The 21,584-nt window shown below is 36.6% G+C and overlaps 1 protein-coding gene across 2 annotated transcripts in view; it reads right to left on the reverse strand.

Moving 5' to 3' along the window:
• Positions 1-21,584, reverse strand: part of VAMP7 (vesicle associated membrane protein 7) — a 58,839-nt gene that overhangs the window by 18,778 nt on the left and 18,477 nt on the right. For both annotated transcript variants that reach the window (XM_021932817.2, XM_031660639.1), the window contains exons 5-6: positions 20,849-20,939; positions 5,713-5,780 (exon numbers count right to left, since the gene is read on the reverse strand). In XM_021932817.2, the coding sequence (XP_021788509.2) occupies positions 5,713-5,780; positions 20,849-20,939 (159 nt within the window). The remainder of the gene's footprint in view (positions 1-5,712; positions 5,781-20,848; positions 20,940-21,584) is intronic.

A 21,584-nucleotide genomic window follows, 5' to 3' on the forward strand; every position in this document is an offset into this window, starting at 1 on the left:
TCATCTTGCATATGTTGACTGATGTGTCATGTCTCCCTAGAATGCATAAAACCAAACTGGGCTCTGACCACCTTGGGCACATGTTGCCAGGACTTCCTGAGGCTGTGTCATGGGTGTGCACTCTCAACTTTGGCAAAACAAACTTTCTAAATCGACTGAGACCTGTCTCAGACTTTCGGGGTTCACACCTGCTAATACAACATCCATTCTGCTGCCCATGAATCAAGGAGTGATTTCAACTTTCGAGTCTTATTATTTAAGAAAAACATTTAGTATAGCTGCCATAGATAATGATTCCTCTGATAGATCTGGGCAAAGTAAAGTGAAGACCTTCTAGAAAGGATTCGTCATTCTAGATGCCATTTAGAACATTCATGATTCGTGGGAGGAAGTCAAAATATAAACATTAACAGGTGTTTGGAAGAAGCTGATTACAATCCTCACAAATGATTTTGAGGGGTTCAAGACTTCAGTGGAGCAAGTAACTGCACATGTGGTAGAAACAGAAGAGAACTAGAATTAGAACTGGAGCCTGAAGACATGACTGAACTGCTGCAGTTTCTTATAAAACTTTAATGAATGAGGAGTTGTTTCTTATGCATGGGCAAGGAAAGTGGTTTCTTGAGATGGCAACTACTCCTGGTGAAGATGCTGTGAACACTGTTGAAATGACAACAAAAATTTAGAAAATTACATCAACTGTAGCTGATTTGAGAGGACTGACTTCAATTCTGAAAGAAGTCCTATTGTCGGTAAATTGCTATCAAACAGCAACACATACTACAGAGAAATCTTTTGTGAAAGAGTCAATCAATGTGGTAAACTTTACTGTTGTCTTATTTTAAGAAATTGCCACAGCCACCACAACCTTCAGCAACCACCAGCCTCATCGATCAGTCAGTAGCCATTAACATCAAGGTGAGACCCTCCACCCAGCAAAAAGATTAAGACTCACCGAAGGTTCAGGTGATTGTTAGCATTTTTTTTTTTAAGCAATAAAGTATTATGCTTAGTGAAATAAGCCAGACACAAAAGGGCAAATTTTGTATGATCCCACTTATATGACATATCTAGAATAGGCAAATTCACAGAGACAGAAAGTAGATTAGAATTACCAGGGACTGAGAGTAAGGAGAATGGGGAGTTATTATTACTTAGTGGTTACAGAGTTTTTGTTAGGGGGTGATAAAAAAGTTTTGGAAATAGGTAGTAGTGATGGTTACACAACACTGTGGATGTAATTAACACCACTGAATTGTGCACTTTAAAAAGGTTAAAATGGCAAAATTTTATGTTATACATATTTTACCATAGTTTTAATAATGTAATATACTAAATTCCACTGAAGTGTACCCTTTAAATGGGCAGTTTGTATGGTCTGTGAATTATTTCTCAATAGAGGTGTTAAAAAACAAATAGAGATGATTTTAAAAAAAACAATTTAAAAAGTACCTGAGCAATCAAAATAAAAAAGAAGAGGATGGGGATGGGGCAAATAAAAACAAAGAGCAAGATACACCTAACTATCAAAATTTGCATTACATGTAAGTAGAATAAGCACTTCAATTATAAATACACTTCGTATACTCAAGAAGGTAGAGGAAAGTATGCACATGTTAAGGAGACACATGGAAGATATAAAAAAGATCCAAAACAAACTTGTAAAGATGAAACATACACAGGACAGAAACAGCAGATTGCAAACTGCAGAAGAAAAGATAAGTAAACTTGAAGACATAGCAATAGAAACTATTCTAAATGAAACACAGTGGAAACAAGACTGAAAAATGAACAAAGCATCAGTGAGCTGTGGGACAGCTTCAAGTGGCTTAATATAGATGTAACTGGAAGCGTAGAAAGAGCTAAAGATTTTCATAATTTCATAAAAACTACAACAAACTCAAAGCCAAAGAAACATAAAGAAATATATATCAAGGCATATATATTGTAATCAAATTTCTTAAAACCAATGATAAAGAGAAAATCTTTAAAGCATCCAGAAGAAAAAAAAAATACACTTTATGTACGTAAGAATGACAGCAAAATTCTTGTCAGAAACAATGTAAAAGACAGTGATGAACCACTGTTCGTCAAGTATTAAAGGAAAAGAAAAATCACTGACCTAGAATTCTATACTCAGTGAAAATATCTTTCAAAAGAAAAGGAAGTGAAATAAACACTTTTCAGACATACCAAACCTGAAATTCATTTCCAGTAGACCTACACACTTGAACTACAATGGAAGATTATATGTTAAATTAAAGCATACAGGCAGAAAGAAAATAACATCAGATAGAAACTCGGCCTACACAAAAGAATTAAGAGCACTGAAATGGTAGATACATAGGTAAATAGAAGAGACTTCCCTTATTATTTAAATCTCTTTAAAAGATAACTCTTTAAACAAAAAAAGTTAACAATGTATTCTGAAGTTTTTAATATATGTGTAAATAAAAATATGTCAACAATAGCATAAAGGCCAAGAAGAAACAGATAGAAGTAAACTATTATAATGTTCTTATCTCTTCATGAAGTGGAAAAATGCCACTTTAAGGGAGATTATAAATCAAAGACATACTGTAAACCCTAAAGCAATCAGAAAATGACAAAATGGAGCTATAGCCAATAAACTGACAAAGGAGACATAATGGAATAACAATATACTAAATCCAATGGAAGGCAGGAAAAAAAGGGCACAAAGACTAGGTGGGACAAATAGGAAACAAACAGCAAGATAGCAGATTTTAAATTTTCTAACGAAGAAACCTCGAGGCCCAATTTGCTTTACTAGTAAATTCTTCCAAACATCTACGACAGATAATACCAATAGCACCTAAACTCAGAAGACAGAGAGGTTAACATTTCCCAACTTGTTTAATGAGGCCAGCATATTCCTGATACCAAAACCTAAAAACAAAAATAAATTACAGACCACTATCTCTTATAAACATAGATGCCAAATTCCTGAACAATACAATAGCAAATCCAATAAAGTGCTATATAAGAAGGATAATAAGTCATGACCTTGCAGAAATGCAAAGTTGGTTTAACATTCAAAAAGCAATGTAATTTGCCACAGTAACTGAATAAAGGAGAAAAACCAAACAAAACTCTCCATAAATGGAGAAAAAGCATTTGATAAAATCATGAATATAACTCTCAAATGAGGAATTAAAGGGAATTCTTCCACCTATTAAAGGGTACCTACAAAAAAATCTACAGTAAACCACAAACTTAACACTGAATTTATTTTTTTCAAAAAATATAGAATTTTTCCCCACTAGATGATCAACAGGCAAGGATGTTCACTGTTATCATTTGTATTCAGTATTGTGTAGAAGGTTCTAGCCAGAATAAGGCAAAGAAAATAAAAGGCAGCAATGTACAAAACAGTAACCAGAACTGGTAAATGAATTTTTCTAAGATTGCAGGATAAAAACAAGGTCAATATACAATAACCAACTTTCTTTCCATATACTAGCAATAAGGACTTAAAAACAAAATTTAAAAATTTGTTACACAATACAAAAGCATGATATTATCAAGGGCAAATTTAACAAATATGTGCAAGACCTGTACATCAAAAACTAAAAAATACTGCTGAGAAAAATTTTTTAAATCCTAAGCAAAAGCAGAGATATGTCATGTTCACAGACCAAAAAACTCTATACTGTCAAGATACCAATGTTCCCTAAATTGACCTATATATTAAATGCAGTCACAAAGATACACATTGTTGTGGGGTTGAGAGATGGAAAACAAGCTTATTCTAAAACATATATGGAAATGTAAAGCACCTAAAAGAGTGAAGACAATATTGGACAAGAATATAGTTGGAAGACTTACATTACTTAATTTCAAGAATTCCATAAAGTTATAGTAATCAACACAGCGTGGCACTGGCATAAAGGTAGACAAACTGACCAACGGAACAAAATAGAGAATCCAGAAATAAAGCCCCACAGAGAAGAACGGATAAACAAATTGTGGTAGATTTGTATAATGGAATAATACAAAACAACAAAAAATATGTGATAACTATAATTTAAAAAGTGGATGAATCTCACAGGCATAATGGTGAGTGAAAGTGGCCAGAGACAAATAAATTTTAAGAACAGGCAAAACACTATCTATGGTGATATAAGTCAGAAACATAATTAAATCTATTGGGGATTATTAACTGGAAGGGGTATGAGGCAGCCTTCTGGGGTGCTGGAAATGTTTTCTATCTAGATCTGGGTGGTGGTTACAGGGTATAGATACACATGAAAAATAATTGAGCTATAACTTAAAAGTAGTACACTTGATACAATTTGCTGCATGTATATTATTCTACCATAAAGAGAGATACCTGTTAGTTCATTAGTACCCTCTGTTGTTTTCAGTCATGAAGTCAACAAAATTAAGACTTTTATTTGGAAAGTACAGATTATACTAGTATTGGTCAAAGACAGACTATTCCAGCTAAGCAGGGTAATCCTCAAGAATTAAGAGTAACTAAGAGACAGTCTGGAAGTATCAAAGATATTGTTCTGCAGATCTGGAATCAGATACTTCTCTGTTTTCTTTCCCCCCCAGCAATGGGTCAAAAAGTGAGATCTAGAATCCAGGTGTTTTGACTTCCTGTATGGTACCATCCTTCCTCCAATTACCACATGCTTTGATGAAAAAACTGTTTATAAACTCCTAGAAAACCTGATAGTAGACTGTATATTCCAAAACCTGCTGCTAATAGATGTCTCTGTAAAATTAACAATAACGACGAACATTTAAATAGCTCTTACTATGTATCAAATACTGTGTTAGGCACTCTACATGCATTATCTGATTTAATCCTTAAAATGCTCTGAAGTGGGTACATCTTCATTTTACAGAAGATGATGACTGAGGCACAAATAGGTTAAGTCATTTGCCTAAGGTCACACAAGTAGTAAGTAGCAGAGGTGGATTCAAATCCAGGCAACCTGATACTAGAGCTTGTGTTCTTAACCACTACAATCCAGCTGTCAGTCACAACGAACATAATCAATCACTGTTTTGTTTCAAGGTGTAAACCTGTACTGTACATTTAAATTTATAATTGGGTAGACCCAAATCGTAGCTGATCTCTGTCCTCCTTCTGTTCACCATACAACTGTCATCTTTCCTTAAAACTTTCATTCACAGTAACTGCATTGAAAATGTGAGGACATATGGAACCATAGTATAAGCAGCTCACAAGGACACACTGTCTCCTTTAAGGCTTATTTATTGGCCCTTTCCAATCCATGTCTCTTGATTGATACAAGGCAAGATGAAACTATCAGTGTAAGCAAGAAAGTGAATTGTCCAGTTTTCAGGATTCATATTGGGTCACAAATGTCTTGCACATTTGTCTCATGTTTTACAAATTTGTAAAGTGAACAGACTGGTACATGCAGTTGAGGTGCTAAATTATATAGGCCTCAATCCAAAGCTTTAGAAAATTATTTCTGTATACTAAGTATGTTTTCCAAACCAAAGCTACCTTAATGGCTATTAGGGGATGATTTTTTTTTTCTGTGCCTCACTGTTATCCTCATTATTACAAAGTAATCACATAATGGAAATGAGAAAGGAAAAAAAAAAAACCCACCAAATTTTTGAATTCAAGGCATTTCCCAATTATGTTAGCCATCATCCATACTTTCTCCACTTTACATCCTGAAAAATATTATCAGATTCCACACTTACAGAATCCACGAGATTTTCTGTTTTGTCAATCAATAATTCCAATCTTTCTCCTCGCTGAGCTACCAGATCTGAAAATATTGGAAAAATAGAAAAGGTCAAGTTTTACATTACATATGTGCTATCGTTATCTTTGTTTTAATTCACATCTGATATAACTTACAAAACTGGTATTCTTGACAGCTCATATTTACTACAGAAGTACTTACGCCGTTAAGTATATGCATGCAGAATAAAATAATTTTTTTAAAAAAAGTAATATAACTTAATGAATACACTGTCTTGGGGCCAAAGGACAGGCATGCTTCACCCACTGGTGACACCACTCGAAAACAAGGACTAGCCCACCTGAAGTCCCCATACCCAGCAAAACTTCACCACAGCCTCCGTAACAACTACACCCTGAGCCACTAAGAAAAATACAGACATGGTTGATGCTGTTTATAGCTGAAGAAATTATACAGACTACACTACTGAATGTACCCATAATCAAAGTCAAAGTGCCCTGCCCAACCAACACCATAGATACACCCTCAGGAAAAAGTCCTTGCATATTAAAGCAAATCTAAAAATTGGAAGAAGTGACCATAGAAATATTATTAACAACTACATGCTAATAAACTGGAAAACCTAGAAGAAATGGATAAATCCCAGGACATATGCAACCTACCAAGACTGAATCAGGAAGAAATAGAAAACCTGAACAGGCCAGAAATGAGTAATGCGATTGAATCAGTAATAAAGTCTCCCAACAAAACCAAAACAATGCCCAGAATCAGCTGGCTTCACTGCAGAACTCCATGCAACTTACAGAGAAGAACTAACATCACTTCTCAAACTATGCCAAAAAGTTCAAGAGAAGGGAATTCTCTCTAACTCATTCTATAAGGCCAGCATTACCCTGATACCAAAACCTGACAAGGACTCAACAAAAAAACAAAACTGCAGGCCAACATCCCCGACGATCACAGATGCAAAAATCCTCAATGAAATACTAGCAAACCAAATCAAACATCACATCAAAAAGATAATACACCATGATCAAGTGGGATTTATCCCAGGGATGCAATGATGATTCAATGCATGCGAATCAATAAATATGAAACATTCCATCAACAGAATGAAGAACAAAAGCCACATGATCACCTTAATAGATGCAGAGAAAGCATCTGATAAAAAAAGCATGTGATAAAATTCAACATCTCAGGGTGGCAAGATGACCGAATAGGAACAGCGCTGGTCTGCAGCTCCCAGTGAGATCAATGAAGAAGGTGGGTGATTTCTGCATTTCCAACTGAGGTACCTGGTGCATCTCATTGGGACTGGTTAAGACAGTGGGTGCAGCCCACAGAGGGCAAACCAAAGCAGAGTGGGGTGTTGCCTCATCCAAGAAGCACAAGGGGTCGGGGAACTCCCTCCCCTAGCCAAGGCAAGCCGTGAGGGACTGTGCCATGAGGAATGGTGCACTCCGGCCCAGATACTACGCTTTTCCCACAGTCTTCGCAATCTGCAGACCAGGAGATTCCCTTGGGTGCCTATGCCACCACGGCCCTGGGTTTCAAGCACAAAACTGGGTGGTCACTTGGGCAGACACTGAGCTAGGTGCGGAAGATTTTTTTCATACCCCAGTGTTGCCTGGAACGCCAGCGAGGCATAACTGTTCACTCCCCTGGAAAGGTGGCTGAAGCCAGGGAGGCAAGTGGTCTAGCTCGGCATATTCCACACCCACGGAGCCCAGCAAGCTAAGATCTACTGGCTTGAAATTCTTGCTGCCAGCACAGCAGTCTGAAGTCGACATGGGATACTCGAGCTTGGTGAAGGGAGGGGCGTCTGCCATTACTGAGGCTTCAGTAGGCAGTTTTCCCCTCACTGTATAAACAAAGCGGCCAGAAAGTTGGAACTGGGCAGAGCCCACCGCAGTTCCCCAAAGTCGCTGTGGCCAGACTGTCTCTCTGGATTCCTCCTCTCTGGGCAGGGCATCTCTGAAAGAAAGGCAGCAGCCCCAGCCAGGGGCTTATAGATAAAACTCCCATCTCCTTGGGACAGAGCACCTGGGGGAAGGGGTGGCTGTGGGCTCAGCTTCAGCAGACTTAAACGTTCCTGCCTGCCAGCTCTGAAGAGAGCAGCGGCTCTCCCAGCACAGCGCTTGAGCTCTGCTAAGGACAGACTGCCTCCTGAAGTGGGTCCCTGAGTTCCGTGCCTCCTGAATGGGAGATATCTCCCAGCAGGGGTCGACAGACATCTCATATGGGAGTGCTCCGGCTGGCATCTGGCAGGTGCCCCTCTGGGACGAAGCTTCCAGAGGAAGGAACGGGCAGCAATCTTTGCTGTTCTGCAGCCTCCGCTGGTGATACCCAGGCAAACAGGGTCTGGAGTGGACCTCCAGCAAACTCCAACAGATCTGCAGCAGAAGGGCCTGTTAGAAGGAAAACTAACAAACAGAAAAGAATAGCATCAACATCCACAAAAAGGACGTCCACACAGAAACCCCATCCGCAGGTCACCAACATCAAAGACCAAAGGCAGATAAATCCATGAAGATGAAGAAAAACCAGTGCAAAAAGGCTGACAATTCCAAGAGAAAAAACTGGATGGAGAATGACTTTGATGAACTGACAGAAGGAGGCTTCAGAAGGTGGATGATAACAAACTCCTCTGAGCTAAAGGAGCATGTTCTAACCCAGTGCAAGGAAACTAAGAATCTTGAAAAAAGGTTAGAGGAATTGCTAACTAGAATAACCAGTTTAGAGAAGAACATAAATGACCTGATGGAGCTGAAAAACATGGCACAAGAACTTTGTGAAACATACACAAGTATCAACAGCTGAACTGATCAAGTGGAAGAAAGGATATCAGAGATTGAAGATTCACTTAATGAAATGAAGCATGAAGACCAGATTAGAGAAAAGATAATGAAAATGAATGAACAAAGGCTCCAAGAAATATGGGACTATATGAAAAGACCAAACCTATGTTTGGTTGCTGTACTTGAAAGTCACAGGGAGAATGGAACCAAGTTGGAAAACATTCTTTAGGATATTATCCAGGAGAACTTTCCCAACCTAGCAAGACAGGACAACATTCAAATTTGGGAAATACAGAGAACACCACAAAGATACCCCTCGAGAAGAGCAACCCCAAGACACATATCGTCAGATTCACCAAGGATGAAATGAAGGAAAAAATGTTAAGGGCAGCCAGAGAGAAAGGTTGGGTTACCCACAAAGGGAAGCCCATCAGACTAACAGCGGATCTCTCAGCAGAAACCCCACAAGCCAGAAGAGAGTGGGGGCCAATATTCAACATTCTTAGAGAAAAGAATTTTCAACCCAGAAATTCATATCCAACCAAACTAAGCTTCATAAACGAAGGAGAAATAAAATCCTTTACAGACAAGCAAATGCTGACAGATTTTGTCACCACCAGGCCTGCCTTACAAGAAGTCCTGAAGGAAGCATTAAATATGGAAAGGAAAAACCAGTACCAGCCACTGCAAAAGCATACCAAACTGTAAAGACCATCGACACTATGAAGAAACTGCATCAACTAACGGCAAAATTGCCAACTAGCATTATAATGACAGGATCAAATTCACACATAACAATATTAACCTTAAATGTAAATGGGCTAAATGCCCCAAATAAAAGACACAGACTGGCAAATTGAATAAAGAATCAAGACCCATCTGTGTGCTGTATTCAGGAGACCCATATCACGTGCAGAGACACACATAGACTCAAAATAAAGGAATAGAGGAATATTTACTAAGCAAATGGAAAGCAAAAAACAAACAAACATAAAAAGCAGGGGTTGCAATCCTAGTCTCTGATAAAACAACTTTAAACCAACAAAGATCAAAAGAGACAAAGAAGACCATTACATAATGGTAAAGAGATCAATGTAACAAGAAGAACTAACTATCCTAAATATATATGCACCCAATACAGGAGCACCCAGATTCATAAAGCAAGTCCTTAGAGACCTACAAAGAGACTCAGACTACCACACAATAACAGTAGGAGACTTTAACACCCCATTGTCAATATCAGATCGAGACAGAAAATTAACAAGGATATTAAGGACTTGAACTCAGCTCTGGACCAAGAGGACCTAATAGACATCTACAGAACTCTCCAAGCCAAATCAACAGAATATACATTCTTCTCAGCACCACATCACACTTATTCTAAAATTGATCACATAATTGGAAGTAAAACACTCCTCAGCAAATGCAAAAAATGGAAATCATAACCAACAGTCTCTCAGACCACAGTGCAATCAAATTAGAACTCAGGATTAAGAAACTCAATCAAAACTGCACAACTACATGGAAAATGAACAACCTGCTCCTGAATGACTACTGGGTAAATAATGAAATTAAGGCAGAAATAAATAAGTTTTTTGAAACCAATGAGAACAAAGATACAACATGCCAGAATCTCTGGGACAGAGCTAGGGCAGTATTGAGAAGGAAATTTATAGCACTAAACGCACAACAGAAACTGGGAAAGACTTAAAATCAACACCCTAACATCACAATTAAAAGAACTAGAGAAGTAAGAGCAAACAAATTCAAAGCTAGCAGAAGACAAGAAATAACTAAGATCAGAGCAGAACTGAAGGAGACAGAGACATGAAAAACCCTCCAAAAAGAATCAAGGAATCCAGGAGCTGTTTTTTGAAAAGATTAACAAAATAGACTGCTAGGAGACTAATAAAGAAGAAAAGAGAAAAGAATCAAATAGACACAATAAAAAATGATAAACAGGATATCACCATTGATCCCAGAGAAATACAAACTACCATCAGAGAACACAATAAACACCTCTACTCAAGTAAACTAGAAAATCTGGAAGAAATGCATAAATTCCTGGACACATACACCCTCCCAAGACTAAACCAGGAAGAAGTCAAATCCCTGAATAGAACAATAACAAGTTCTGAACTTGAGGCAGTAATAGCTTACGAAGCAAAAAAAGTCCAGGACCAGAAGGATTCACAGCCGAATTCTACCAGAGGTTATAAAGAGGAGCTGGTACGATTCCTTCTGAAACTATTTCAAACAACAGAGAAAGAGGGACTCCTCCCTAACTCATTTTATGAGGCCAGCATCATCCTGATACCAAAACCTGGCAGAGACACAACAAAAAAAGAAAATTTCAGGCCAATGTCCCTGATGAACATCGATGTGAAAATCCTCAATAAAATACTGGCAAAACGAATCCAGCAGCACATCAAAAAGCTTATCCACCACGATCAAGCGGGCTTCATCCCCGGAATGCAAGACTGGTTCAACATATGCAAATCAATAAATGTAATCCATCACATAAAAAGAACCAATGACAAAAACCACATGATTATCTCAACAGATGCAGAAAAGGCCTCTGATAAAATTCAACACCGCTTTATGCTAAAAACTCTAAATAAATTAGCTATTGACGGAACGTATCACAAAATAATAAGAACTACTTATGACAAACCCACAGCCAATATCATACTGAATGGGCAAAAGCTGGAAGCATTCCCTTTGAAAACCAGCACAAGGCAAGGAGCCCTCTCTCACCACTCCTATTCAACATAGTATTGGAAGTTCTGCCCAGGGCAATCAGGCAAGAGAAAGAAATAAAGGGTATTCAAATAGGAAGAGAGGAAGTCAAATTGTCTCTCTTTGCAGATGACATGATTGTATATTTAGAAAACCCCATCGTCTCAGTCCAAAACCTCCTTAAGCTGATAAGCAACTTCAGCAAAGTATCAGAATGCAAAATCAATGTGCAAAAATCACAAGCATTCCTATACACCAATAAAAGACAAACAGAGGGCCAAATTATGAGTGAATTCCCATTCACAATTGCTACAAAGAGAATAAAATACCTAGAAATACAACTTACAAGGGATGTGAAGGACCTCTTCAAGGAGAACTACAAACCACTGCTCAAGGAAATAAGAGAGGACACGAATGAATGTAAAAACATTCCATGTTCATGGAGAGGAAGAATCAGTATAGTGAAAATGGCCATATTGTCCAATGTAATTTATAGTTTCAATGCTATCCCCATCCAGCTACCATTGACTTTCTTCACAGATTTAGAAAAAACTACTTTAAATTTCATTTGGAACCAAAAAAGAGCCCATATAGCCAAGGCAATCCTAAGCAAGAAGAACAAAGCTGGAGACATCACGCTACCTGACTACAAACTATACTACAAGGTTACAGTAACCCAAACAGCATGGTACTGGTACCAAAACAGAGATGTAGACCAATGGAACAGAACAGAGGCCTCAGAAATAATACCACACATCTACAACCATCTGATCTTTGACAAACCTGACAAAAAAAAGAAATGGGGAAAGGATTCCCTATTTAATAAACAGTGTTGGGAAAACTGGCTAGCCATATGCAGAAAACTGAAACTGGACCCCTTCCTTACACCTTATACAAAAATTAACTCAAGATGGATTAAAGACTTAAACGTAAGACCTAAAACCATAAAATCCCTAGAAGAAAACCTAGGCAATACCATTGAGGACATAGGCATGGGCAAAGACTTCATGACTAAAACACCAAAAGCAATGACAACAAAAGCCAAAATTGACAAATGGGATCTAATTAAACTAAAGAGCTTCTGCACAGCAAAAGAAACTATCATCAGAGTGAACAGGCAACCTACAGAATGGGAGAAAATTTTTGCAATCTATCCATCTGACAAAGGGCTAATATCCAGAATCTACAAGGAACTTAAACAAATTTACAAGAAAAAAAACAACCCCATCAAAAAGTGTGTGAAGGGTATGAAAAGACACTTCTCAAAAGAAGACATTTATGTGGCCAACATATTAATAAAAGCTCGTCATCACTGGTCATTAGAGAAATGCAAATCAAAACCACAATGAGATACCCTCTTACACCAGTTACAATGGCGATCATTAAATGGCAATCATTAAAAAGTCAGGAAACAACAGATGTTGGAGAGGATGTGGAGCAACAGGAACACTTTTACACTGTTGGTAGAAGTGTACATTAGTTCAACCATTGTCAAAGTGTGGCGATTCCTCAAGGATCTAGAACTGGAAATACCATTTGACCCAGCAATCCCATTGCTGGGTATATACTCAAAGGATTATAAATCATTTTACTATAAAGACACATGCACACTTATGCTTATTGCAGCACTATTCACAATAGCAAAGACTTCAAACCAACCCAAATGCCCACCAATGATAGACTGGATAAAGAAAATATGGCACATATACACAATGGAATACTATGCATCCATAAAAAAGGATGAGTTCATGTCCTTTGCAGGGACATGAATGAAGCCAGAAACCATCATTCTCAGCAAAGTAACAAAGGAACAGAAAACCAAACACCGCATGTTCTCACTCATAAGTGGGAGTTCAACAATGAGAACACATGGACACAGGGGCCTGTTGTGGGGTGGGGGGGGGGGGCTGGGGAGAAATAGCATTAGGAGAAATACCTAATGTATTTCTGGGTGCAGCAAACCACCATGGCATGTGTACACCTATGTAACAAACCTACACATTCTACACATGTATCCCAAAACTTAAAGCATAATAATAAAAAAAAAAGAGCAAATGTGTAACATAGAAATTGCAATGGGTCAGGGTGAAACATTTCCATTTTCATCCCTAATTGTAGCCATATGATGACATAGCTCAAAAGGAAAATAGGATATTCTACTTTTATCTATTCAAATAAAAATATATAGTTCAAGGTATCAAAAAAAATTCAACATCTCTCCATGATAAAAACTCTCAAAAAACTAGGCATAGAAGGAACATCCCTCAACATGATAAAGGCTATTTATGACAAACTCACAGCTATCATCATACTGAATGGGAAAAACTAAAAGCCTTTCCTCTAAGAACTGGAAAACTCTCACCACTCCTATTCAACATAGTACTGGAAGGATGCCCAGTTTCACTACTCCTATTCAACACAATACTGAAAGTCCTAGCCAGAGCAATCACGCAAGAGAAAGAAATAAGGGCATCCCAATTGAAAAAGAGGAAGTTAAATTATCTCTCTTTGCAGATGACATGATCTTATATCTAAAAGACCCTAAAGACTCCACCAAAAAACTCCCAGATATGATAAATATATTCAGTAAAGTTGCAGAATAGAGAATCAACATACAAAAATCCGTAATGTTTCTATGCACCAATAATGAACTTGGTGAAATAAAACTTTATGAAATCAAGAAGGCAATCCCATTTATAATAGTTATGAAAATATAAAATATCGAAGAATAAATTTAACAAGGAGGTGAAAGACTCCTACAAGTAAAACTACAAAACACTGATGAAAAAAACTGAAGATGACACAAAGATACAGAAAGACATCTTATGGTCATGGATCATAAGAATGTATATTATTAAAATGACCATAAGCCCAAAGCAATCTACAGATTCAATGCAATCTCTATCAAAGTACCAATGTCATTTTTCACAGAAACAGAAAAAACAATCCTAAAATTAGTATTTCAGGAACCAAAAAAGAGTCCAAATAGCCAAAGCAATCCTGAGCAAAATGGACAAAGCTGGAGGCATCACACTACCTGACTTCAAAACATATTACAAGGCTACAGTAACCAAAACAGCAAGGTTTGGTATAAAAACAGATACAAGGTCGATGGAATAGAATAGTGAAAGTCAGACATTGATCCACATAGTATAGCCACACATATATAGGCAACTGATTTTCAACAAGGGTGCCAAGAATGTACACTGGGGAAAGGATACTCCCTTCAATATATGGTATTGGGAAAACTGGATATCCATATGTGGAAGAATTACTGGACCTCTGTCTCTCATCACATACAAAAATCAACCAAGATAGATTAAAGACTTAAATTTAAGACCCAGAACTATAAACCTACTAGAAGAAAACATAGGGAAAACACTTCAGAACACTGGTCTAGGAAATGATTTTGTGGCTAACACCTCAAAAGGACAGGTAACGAAAAGAAAAATAGACAAATAGGACTATATTAAACAAAAAAAGCTTTTGCACAGCGAAGGAAATAATCAACAGAGTGAAGAGACAACCAGTTGAATGGGAGAAAATAGTTGCAAACTATTCATTTGATAAGGGAATAATATCCAGAATACATAACAAACTCAACAGGAGATATACAAATAATCCTCTTAAAAAGTGGGCAGACGACATGAATAACCACTTCTCAAAAGAAGACATACAAATGGCCAAAAGGTATATGAAAAAAATGTTCAACATCATAGAAATGCAAATAAAAGCCAAAATGAGATATCATGTTACCACAGCAGTTAGAATGGTTACTAAAAAGACACAAAATAACAGATGCTGGCTAGGATGAAAAAAAAAAAAAACAAAAAACACTTATACACTGTTGGTGAGAAAGTAAACTAGTGTAGCTACTATGGAAACTAGTGTGGAGATTTCTCCAAAAACTAAAAATTAAACTACCATATGATCCAGCAATCCTACTACTGGGTATTTATGCAAAGGAAAAGAAACCAGTGTATAAAAGGGATCTGCACTTGCATATTTATTGCATCCCTATTCACAACAGCAAAGATATGGAGTCAACCTAAGTGTCCATGAATGCATGAATGCATAAAGAAAATGTAGTATATAAACACAATGGAATACTATTTGACCATGAAAAAGAATGAAGTCATGTCATTTACAGCAACATGGATGTAACTGGAGGTTATTATGTTAAGTGATATAAGGCAGGCATGGAAAGATAAATATCACATGTTCTTACTCACATGTGGGAATTAAAACAGTTGATCTCATGGAGGTAGCCAATAGTGTAATAGATACCAGAGGCTATGAAGGGTGTGGGTATGCGGGGCAGAGCAGGGAATATGAGAGGTTGGTTAATAGGTACAAAAATACAGTTAGATAGAAGGAATAAGTTCTAATGTTTGACAGCAGAGTAGGGTTCACTGAAGTTAACAACAGTGTATTATATATTTCAAAATAGCTAGAGAGAGAATTTGAAATGTTCCCATCACACAGAAATTATAAATTATTGAGCTGATGGACACCCCAAATATCCTGACTTGATCAGTCTTTACATGTAACAAAATATCACACGTACCCCATAAATGTGTACAAATATTATGTATCAAGTAAATAAAAGACACTAGACAGCTAGCTCTCTTTTCCTTGCCCTGTGGGAGAACAGAGAGAGAAAATGCAGTCTGCAAGCCAGAAAGAGAGCCCTTACCAGAACCTGACCGTACTGGCACCGTGATCTTGTACTTCTAGCCTCCAGAAATGTGAGAAAATAAATTTCTGTTGTTTAAGCCACTATGTCTATGGAATTTTGTTATGGCAGCCAGAGCTAAGACAAATGATCTCAATTAATAACCTAACAACTTAACTTTCCACCTTATGGATCTAGAAAAGAAGGGTAAACTAAATCCAAAGCTAGCAGTGGGAAGGAAATAAATATTAGGGTGAAAAAATTAAACAGAAAAACTATAGAAAAAAATGTATGAAACCAGAAGTTGGTTCTTTAGAAAGATCAATAAAATGGACAAACCTTTACATAGAATGACCAAGTAAAACAGAGAGAAAACTCAAATTACTAAAATCAGGAATGAAAAAGGAGACATCACCACCAAACTTACAAAATGAAAAGGATCTTAGGGAAATTCTATGAACAGGAGTATGTAAATAAATTAGGTAACTTAGATGAAATGCACAAATTCCTAGAAAGATACAAACCGCTAAACAGACTCAAGAAATAAAAAATCTGAATAGAGCTACAGCAAGTATAGAGACTAAATCAGTAATTTTAAAACCTCAGGCTGGGCACGGAGGCTCATGCCTGTAATCCTAGCACTTTGGTAGGCTGAGGCAAGTGGATCGCTTGAGCCCAGGAGTTTGAGACTAGCCTGGGCAACATGGCAAGACCTTGTCTCTACACAAAAACCAAAAAACAAAAATTAGCCGGGCGTGGTGCCACATGCCTACAGTCCCAGCTGCTCGTGAGGCTTAGGTGGGAAGATTACCTGAGTCTAGGAGGTCAAGACTGCAGGTAACTCTCCCACCAAGGGAATGAAAGAGGAATTAGAGACGATTGTGTCACTGCACTCCAGTCTGGGTGACAGCGAGACCCCGCCTCAGGAAACAAAAACAAAACCAAAAAAACTTCACACAAAGAAAAGCCCAAGCCCAGGTGGCTTCAGAGGTGAATTCTACCAAACATTTCAAGAAGAATTAATACAAAACTTTCACAAACTCTTTCCAAAATAGAAGAAAAGGGGAACACTTCTTGACTCATTCTATGAGCCCAGCATTACCCTGGTATCAAAACCAAACAAAGACATCACAAGAAAAGAAAACGACAGACCAACAACTCTTAAAAATACAGACATTTAACAAATCCTCAACAGACTACTAGCAGTATGAATCCAATAATATGCAAAAAGGACTATACACCATGATGCAGTGTGATTTATTTCAGAAACACAAGGTTGGTTTAATATCTGAAAATCAATTATTATAATATATCATATTAATAAAGAACAAAACCATCATTTCAATAGATGTAAAAAAAGTTGACAAAATCCAACACTGTTTAATGATAAAATCACTCAACAAACAAGAAAAAGAAACTTCCTCAACCTGATAAAGGACATCTATGAAAAACCTCATACTTAATTGTGAAAGACTCTTCAAGATCTCCCTAAGAGCAGGAATAAGACAATGATGTCCACTCTTACCACTTCTATTCAACATTATACTGGAGGTTCTAGCTAGGGCAATTAAGCAATAAAAAGAAATGAAAAGCATCCAGATTGAAAAGGAACAATTAAAACTATCTCTATTCGCAAGTAGCATGATTCTATATAGAGAAAATCCTAAGGAAACTATTAAAAAGTTATTAGAACTAATAAATGAGAACAACAAGGTTGTATGATAGAAGACCAATTTACAAAAATCAATAAAATTTCTATACATTGGTACTGAACAATCCAAAAATGAAACAGAAAAATTCCATTTACAATAGCATCAAAAAAAAAATACTTAGGAACAAGGCAAGAAGGATGTTAGAAGAGATATTGTTAAAGAAAAATTATTCTGATACTTGTTAAAAAATGGTAAGGCAGATTTTGAGATTACTGCAATAGAGGTCAAGGCTATCACAATGGAGGGGAGAGATTGAGCTCAACTCCTAATGCAACCAAGACCAGTGGGGATTTGTGGCCTATGAACAGAGTGAGGGGGTCAGAAGATGGAAAATTACTAAGAGGAGACATCAAGGGCAAGGGCATTCTCTCTAAACTGGCCTAACAGGATTCCTGCTAAAAGCTGGCTGGACTTATATATCAAATATAGGGGATGAGGAACTTGATCAAGGGTGGGGTATTAGCAGAATTCTTTGCTAAGACTTCCTTAGGCAGGCCAAGGATAGAGCCCAAGGATGAGACCTAGTTTAAAAGAGTGCTCAGAGGAGCTTGTCTAAAACTTGGTGAAGCAGAGTCTTTGTCATGTAAGACTTGCATACTGAAAACTATAAAACATTGTTGGAAAAAATTAAAGAAAATCTAAATGAATAGGAAGAAAGCCCATGTTCATGGATCAAAAGTTTAATATTGTTAAAACGGCTCCCCTAATTGATCTATAGATTCAACACAATCCCTATCAAAATCCCAGATAGCTTTTTTTGCAGAAATTGACAAGCTCATCCTAAAGTTCAGGAAAATGAAAGGTACCCAGAATAGTCAAGGTAATTTTGAGAAAGAATAAAGTTTGAAGACTAATATTTCCTGATTTTAAAACTACAAAGCTATAATAATCATGACAGCCTGGTACTGGCATAAAGATAAATTGAACAGAATTGAAGGTCCAGAAATAAAGCCATACATCCATTGATAACTAATTTTTTATAAGAATGCTAAGATCATTCAACAGGGAAAGAAAAGCCTTTTCAGCAAATGGTTCTGGGACAACTGTATATACATACTCAAGATAGTTAAGTTGGATCTCTTCTGTATTCCATACATAAACATTAACTCAAAATAGATCACAGACCTAAATGTAAGAGCTAAAACTAGTCTTAGAAGAAAACAAAGGAGTAAATCTCCATGATCTTGGCTTAGGCAATGGTTTCTTAGATATGATATTCAAAGCACAAACAACTAAAGAAAAAAATAAATCGAACCTCATAAAAACTGTTGTGCTTCAAAGAACACCATCAAGAAAATGAAAATACAACCCACAGAATAGAGCAAAATATTTGAAAATCATGTATCTGATAAGGGTCTAGTATCCAGACTATATAAGGTACTCTTATAGCTCAACCATAAAAAGACAAATCACCCACTTAAAAGCAACAAAGTATTTTTAAATAGACATTTCTCCAAAGGTAAAGAAAATATACAAATGGGCTATAAGCACATGAAAAAATGCTCAACATCATTAGTCACCAGGGAAATGCAAATCAAAATCACAATAAAATACCATTTCATTAGACTGGGTATAATCAAAAAAGATACATTTTGGCAACGATGTGGAGAAATCAGAATCCTCATACATTGCTATTAGGAATGTATAATGGTACAGTCACTTTAAGAAAGTTTGGCCCTTCCTCAAAATGTTGAAGAGTTGCCATGTGATCCAGCAATTCTATTCCTAGGTATGTAAACAAGAGAACCAAAAACATATATATATATATGCTCACACAAAAACTTGTACACAAATGTTCATAGCAGCATTATTTATAATAACTAGACCATGAACTAATGACTAGATACATAAAATACATTAATGCAATGGAATTATTAGTCATACAAGAGAAGTACTGATTTACGCTATGACATGAATGAACCTCACAATCATTATGCTAAGTGAACGAAGACACAAAAGGCCACATGTTACAAGATTCTATTTATACAAAATGTCAAGAATAGGCAAATTTATGAAGATGAAAAGGGAATTAATTGTTGCTTAGGTCTGAGAGTTGAGGAGAAATGAGGAGCAACTGCAAATGAGTACAGGGTTTCATTTAGGGATGATAAAAACGTTACAAAATTGATTGCACCAATGGTTGCACAATTCTGTGAATATAGTAACCACTGACTATACTTGAAATGGGTGAATTATATGATATGTGAATTATATTTCAATTAAGCTGTTAAAAAAATGAAAGGGAATTAACTGGGAATGTTCTTGTCACATTTTAAATTTGCTGTTTCTGTAACTCTAAAAATAAATAAGTCATTTAAAAGGAGTTGATTAAAAATGTTGATTTTTCTGGATACTTGATGCGACTGCAATAAATAATATTGTAGCAATTGTCTGCCTCCACTTTCAGGCAAAATAAATACATTTGGTGACCAAAAAAAAGAGTAAAACAAATAGTAGTTGTCTCAACAGATTCTCTAGTCTCTATCTAGATATATAATTAAAACTAAAATCAAAGGAAATCACTTTAAATAGCTGAGACATACATATCAAGAACCACGAAAATGTTTCCGCATTTTGATTGTTAATTCCATTCCTGATAATTAATCTCAAGAAAATAAGAAAAACATAATAGGCACAAAGACATAACAGTACTGTTACTGTAGCATAAACTTCTACATCAGTCCTACTTAACAGTGTTTGCAACTGGTTGACTAAGTCTCTAAGCATACTGTTCAGGCTAATTGACATTATTTTCATAGCAAGAGGGCCTCAACGAAGGAAGCACAACATTGATTGACATTCTTCAGCAAGCTCCTTATCTGGTTGCAAAACAGCACTCTGAGTAACACTGTGCTAAAGAACCCATGCATCCAAAATTCAGGCAAGGTTAGGTAACCTGTGATACATTAACTCAGCGAAATACTATATGACCAAACTGACCAAATTATTCTAAACTGCTGAATTATCATAAGGTTCTTAGAAATTAGTCTCGCTAAGCAAAGTAATAAATTTAGAATGAAGAATAGTTGCAAGGACAAAGAAGAAACCATTTGCACAAGCAGACAGTATCATAGGTGTCTCAGCTGACAATTAACTCCCAATGGTAAGAATAAGGAAGTGCTATTTTGGCTTCTCTAGAATAATTTGACCCCAGTCAAGTAATCTTTATTTTTGCCCACATGTATGAAACTATGCCATGAAACATACCTATGTTTCTGACCATGATTCCTTTCAGTTCATCCACTTGGGCTTGAGTCTCCATCACTTTGTCTAGGCCCTTATTCTCAGAGTGATGCTTCTATAAGAAAATAAGTTTTAACTTACGGTACCCAGACATTATTTACAATAGGAAAACATAAATAAAGGGAATGACAATTTACACTGAGGAATGCTATAAAATTATGTCTCTATTGATATAAAAGATACATGTCACTTCACTGGAAAAATGTTACAATACCCAGGAAAAAATACGGGCAGCATAAAAAAATGCTTCTATACAAACTATAAGTATATAGTCTAAAAATTACCTTATTTTAAATAAAATAAAAATAAATATTATATCAAATATACATGTGACTTATGGGGCAGAGATTTGGGGGCATATATAATCTGTGCTCAGACAAGGAAGAAAGGAGAAAAAAGACTGTAGTTGGGGCAGTGGGGGGAAGAATGCTGCAAAATCGTTCCCCACTTCTTGAGTATGTTGAGGTAGGGGCTGGCCCAGCTTCTTAGCATCTGTTCTTGTATCTACCAGGATCACAACATATAAACTATTTTTATTGGCTTCTCACAGGATCTAGAATCTAAGACACTGATAATTTATATTTTGAAATTATTATCCATAGCTAGCAATTACGGGATGCTTAATACACAATGTTCCAGTCATTTCATTGTGTTAAGTGCTTCAAACGGGATATTACTTAATCCACCCCAAAACTCTATG

Source organism: Papio anubis, chromosome X (genome assembly GCF_008728515.1).
Source record: "Papio anubis isolate 15944 chromosome X, Panubis1.0, whole genome shotgun sequence".
Classification (NCBI taxonomy): Eukaryota; Metazoa; Chordata; class Mammalia; order Primates; family Cercopithecidae; genus Papio; species Papio anubis.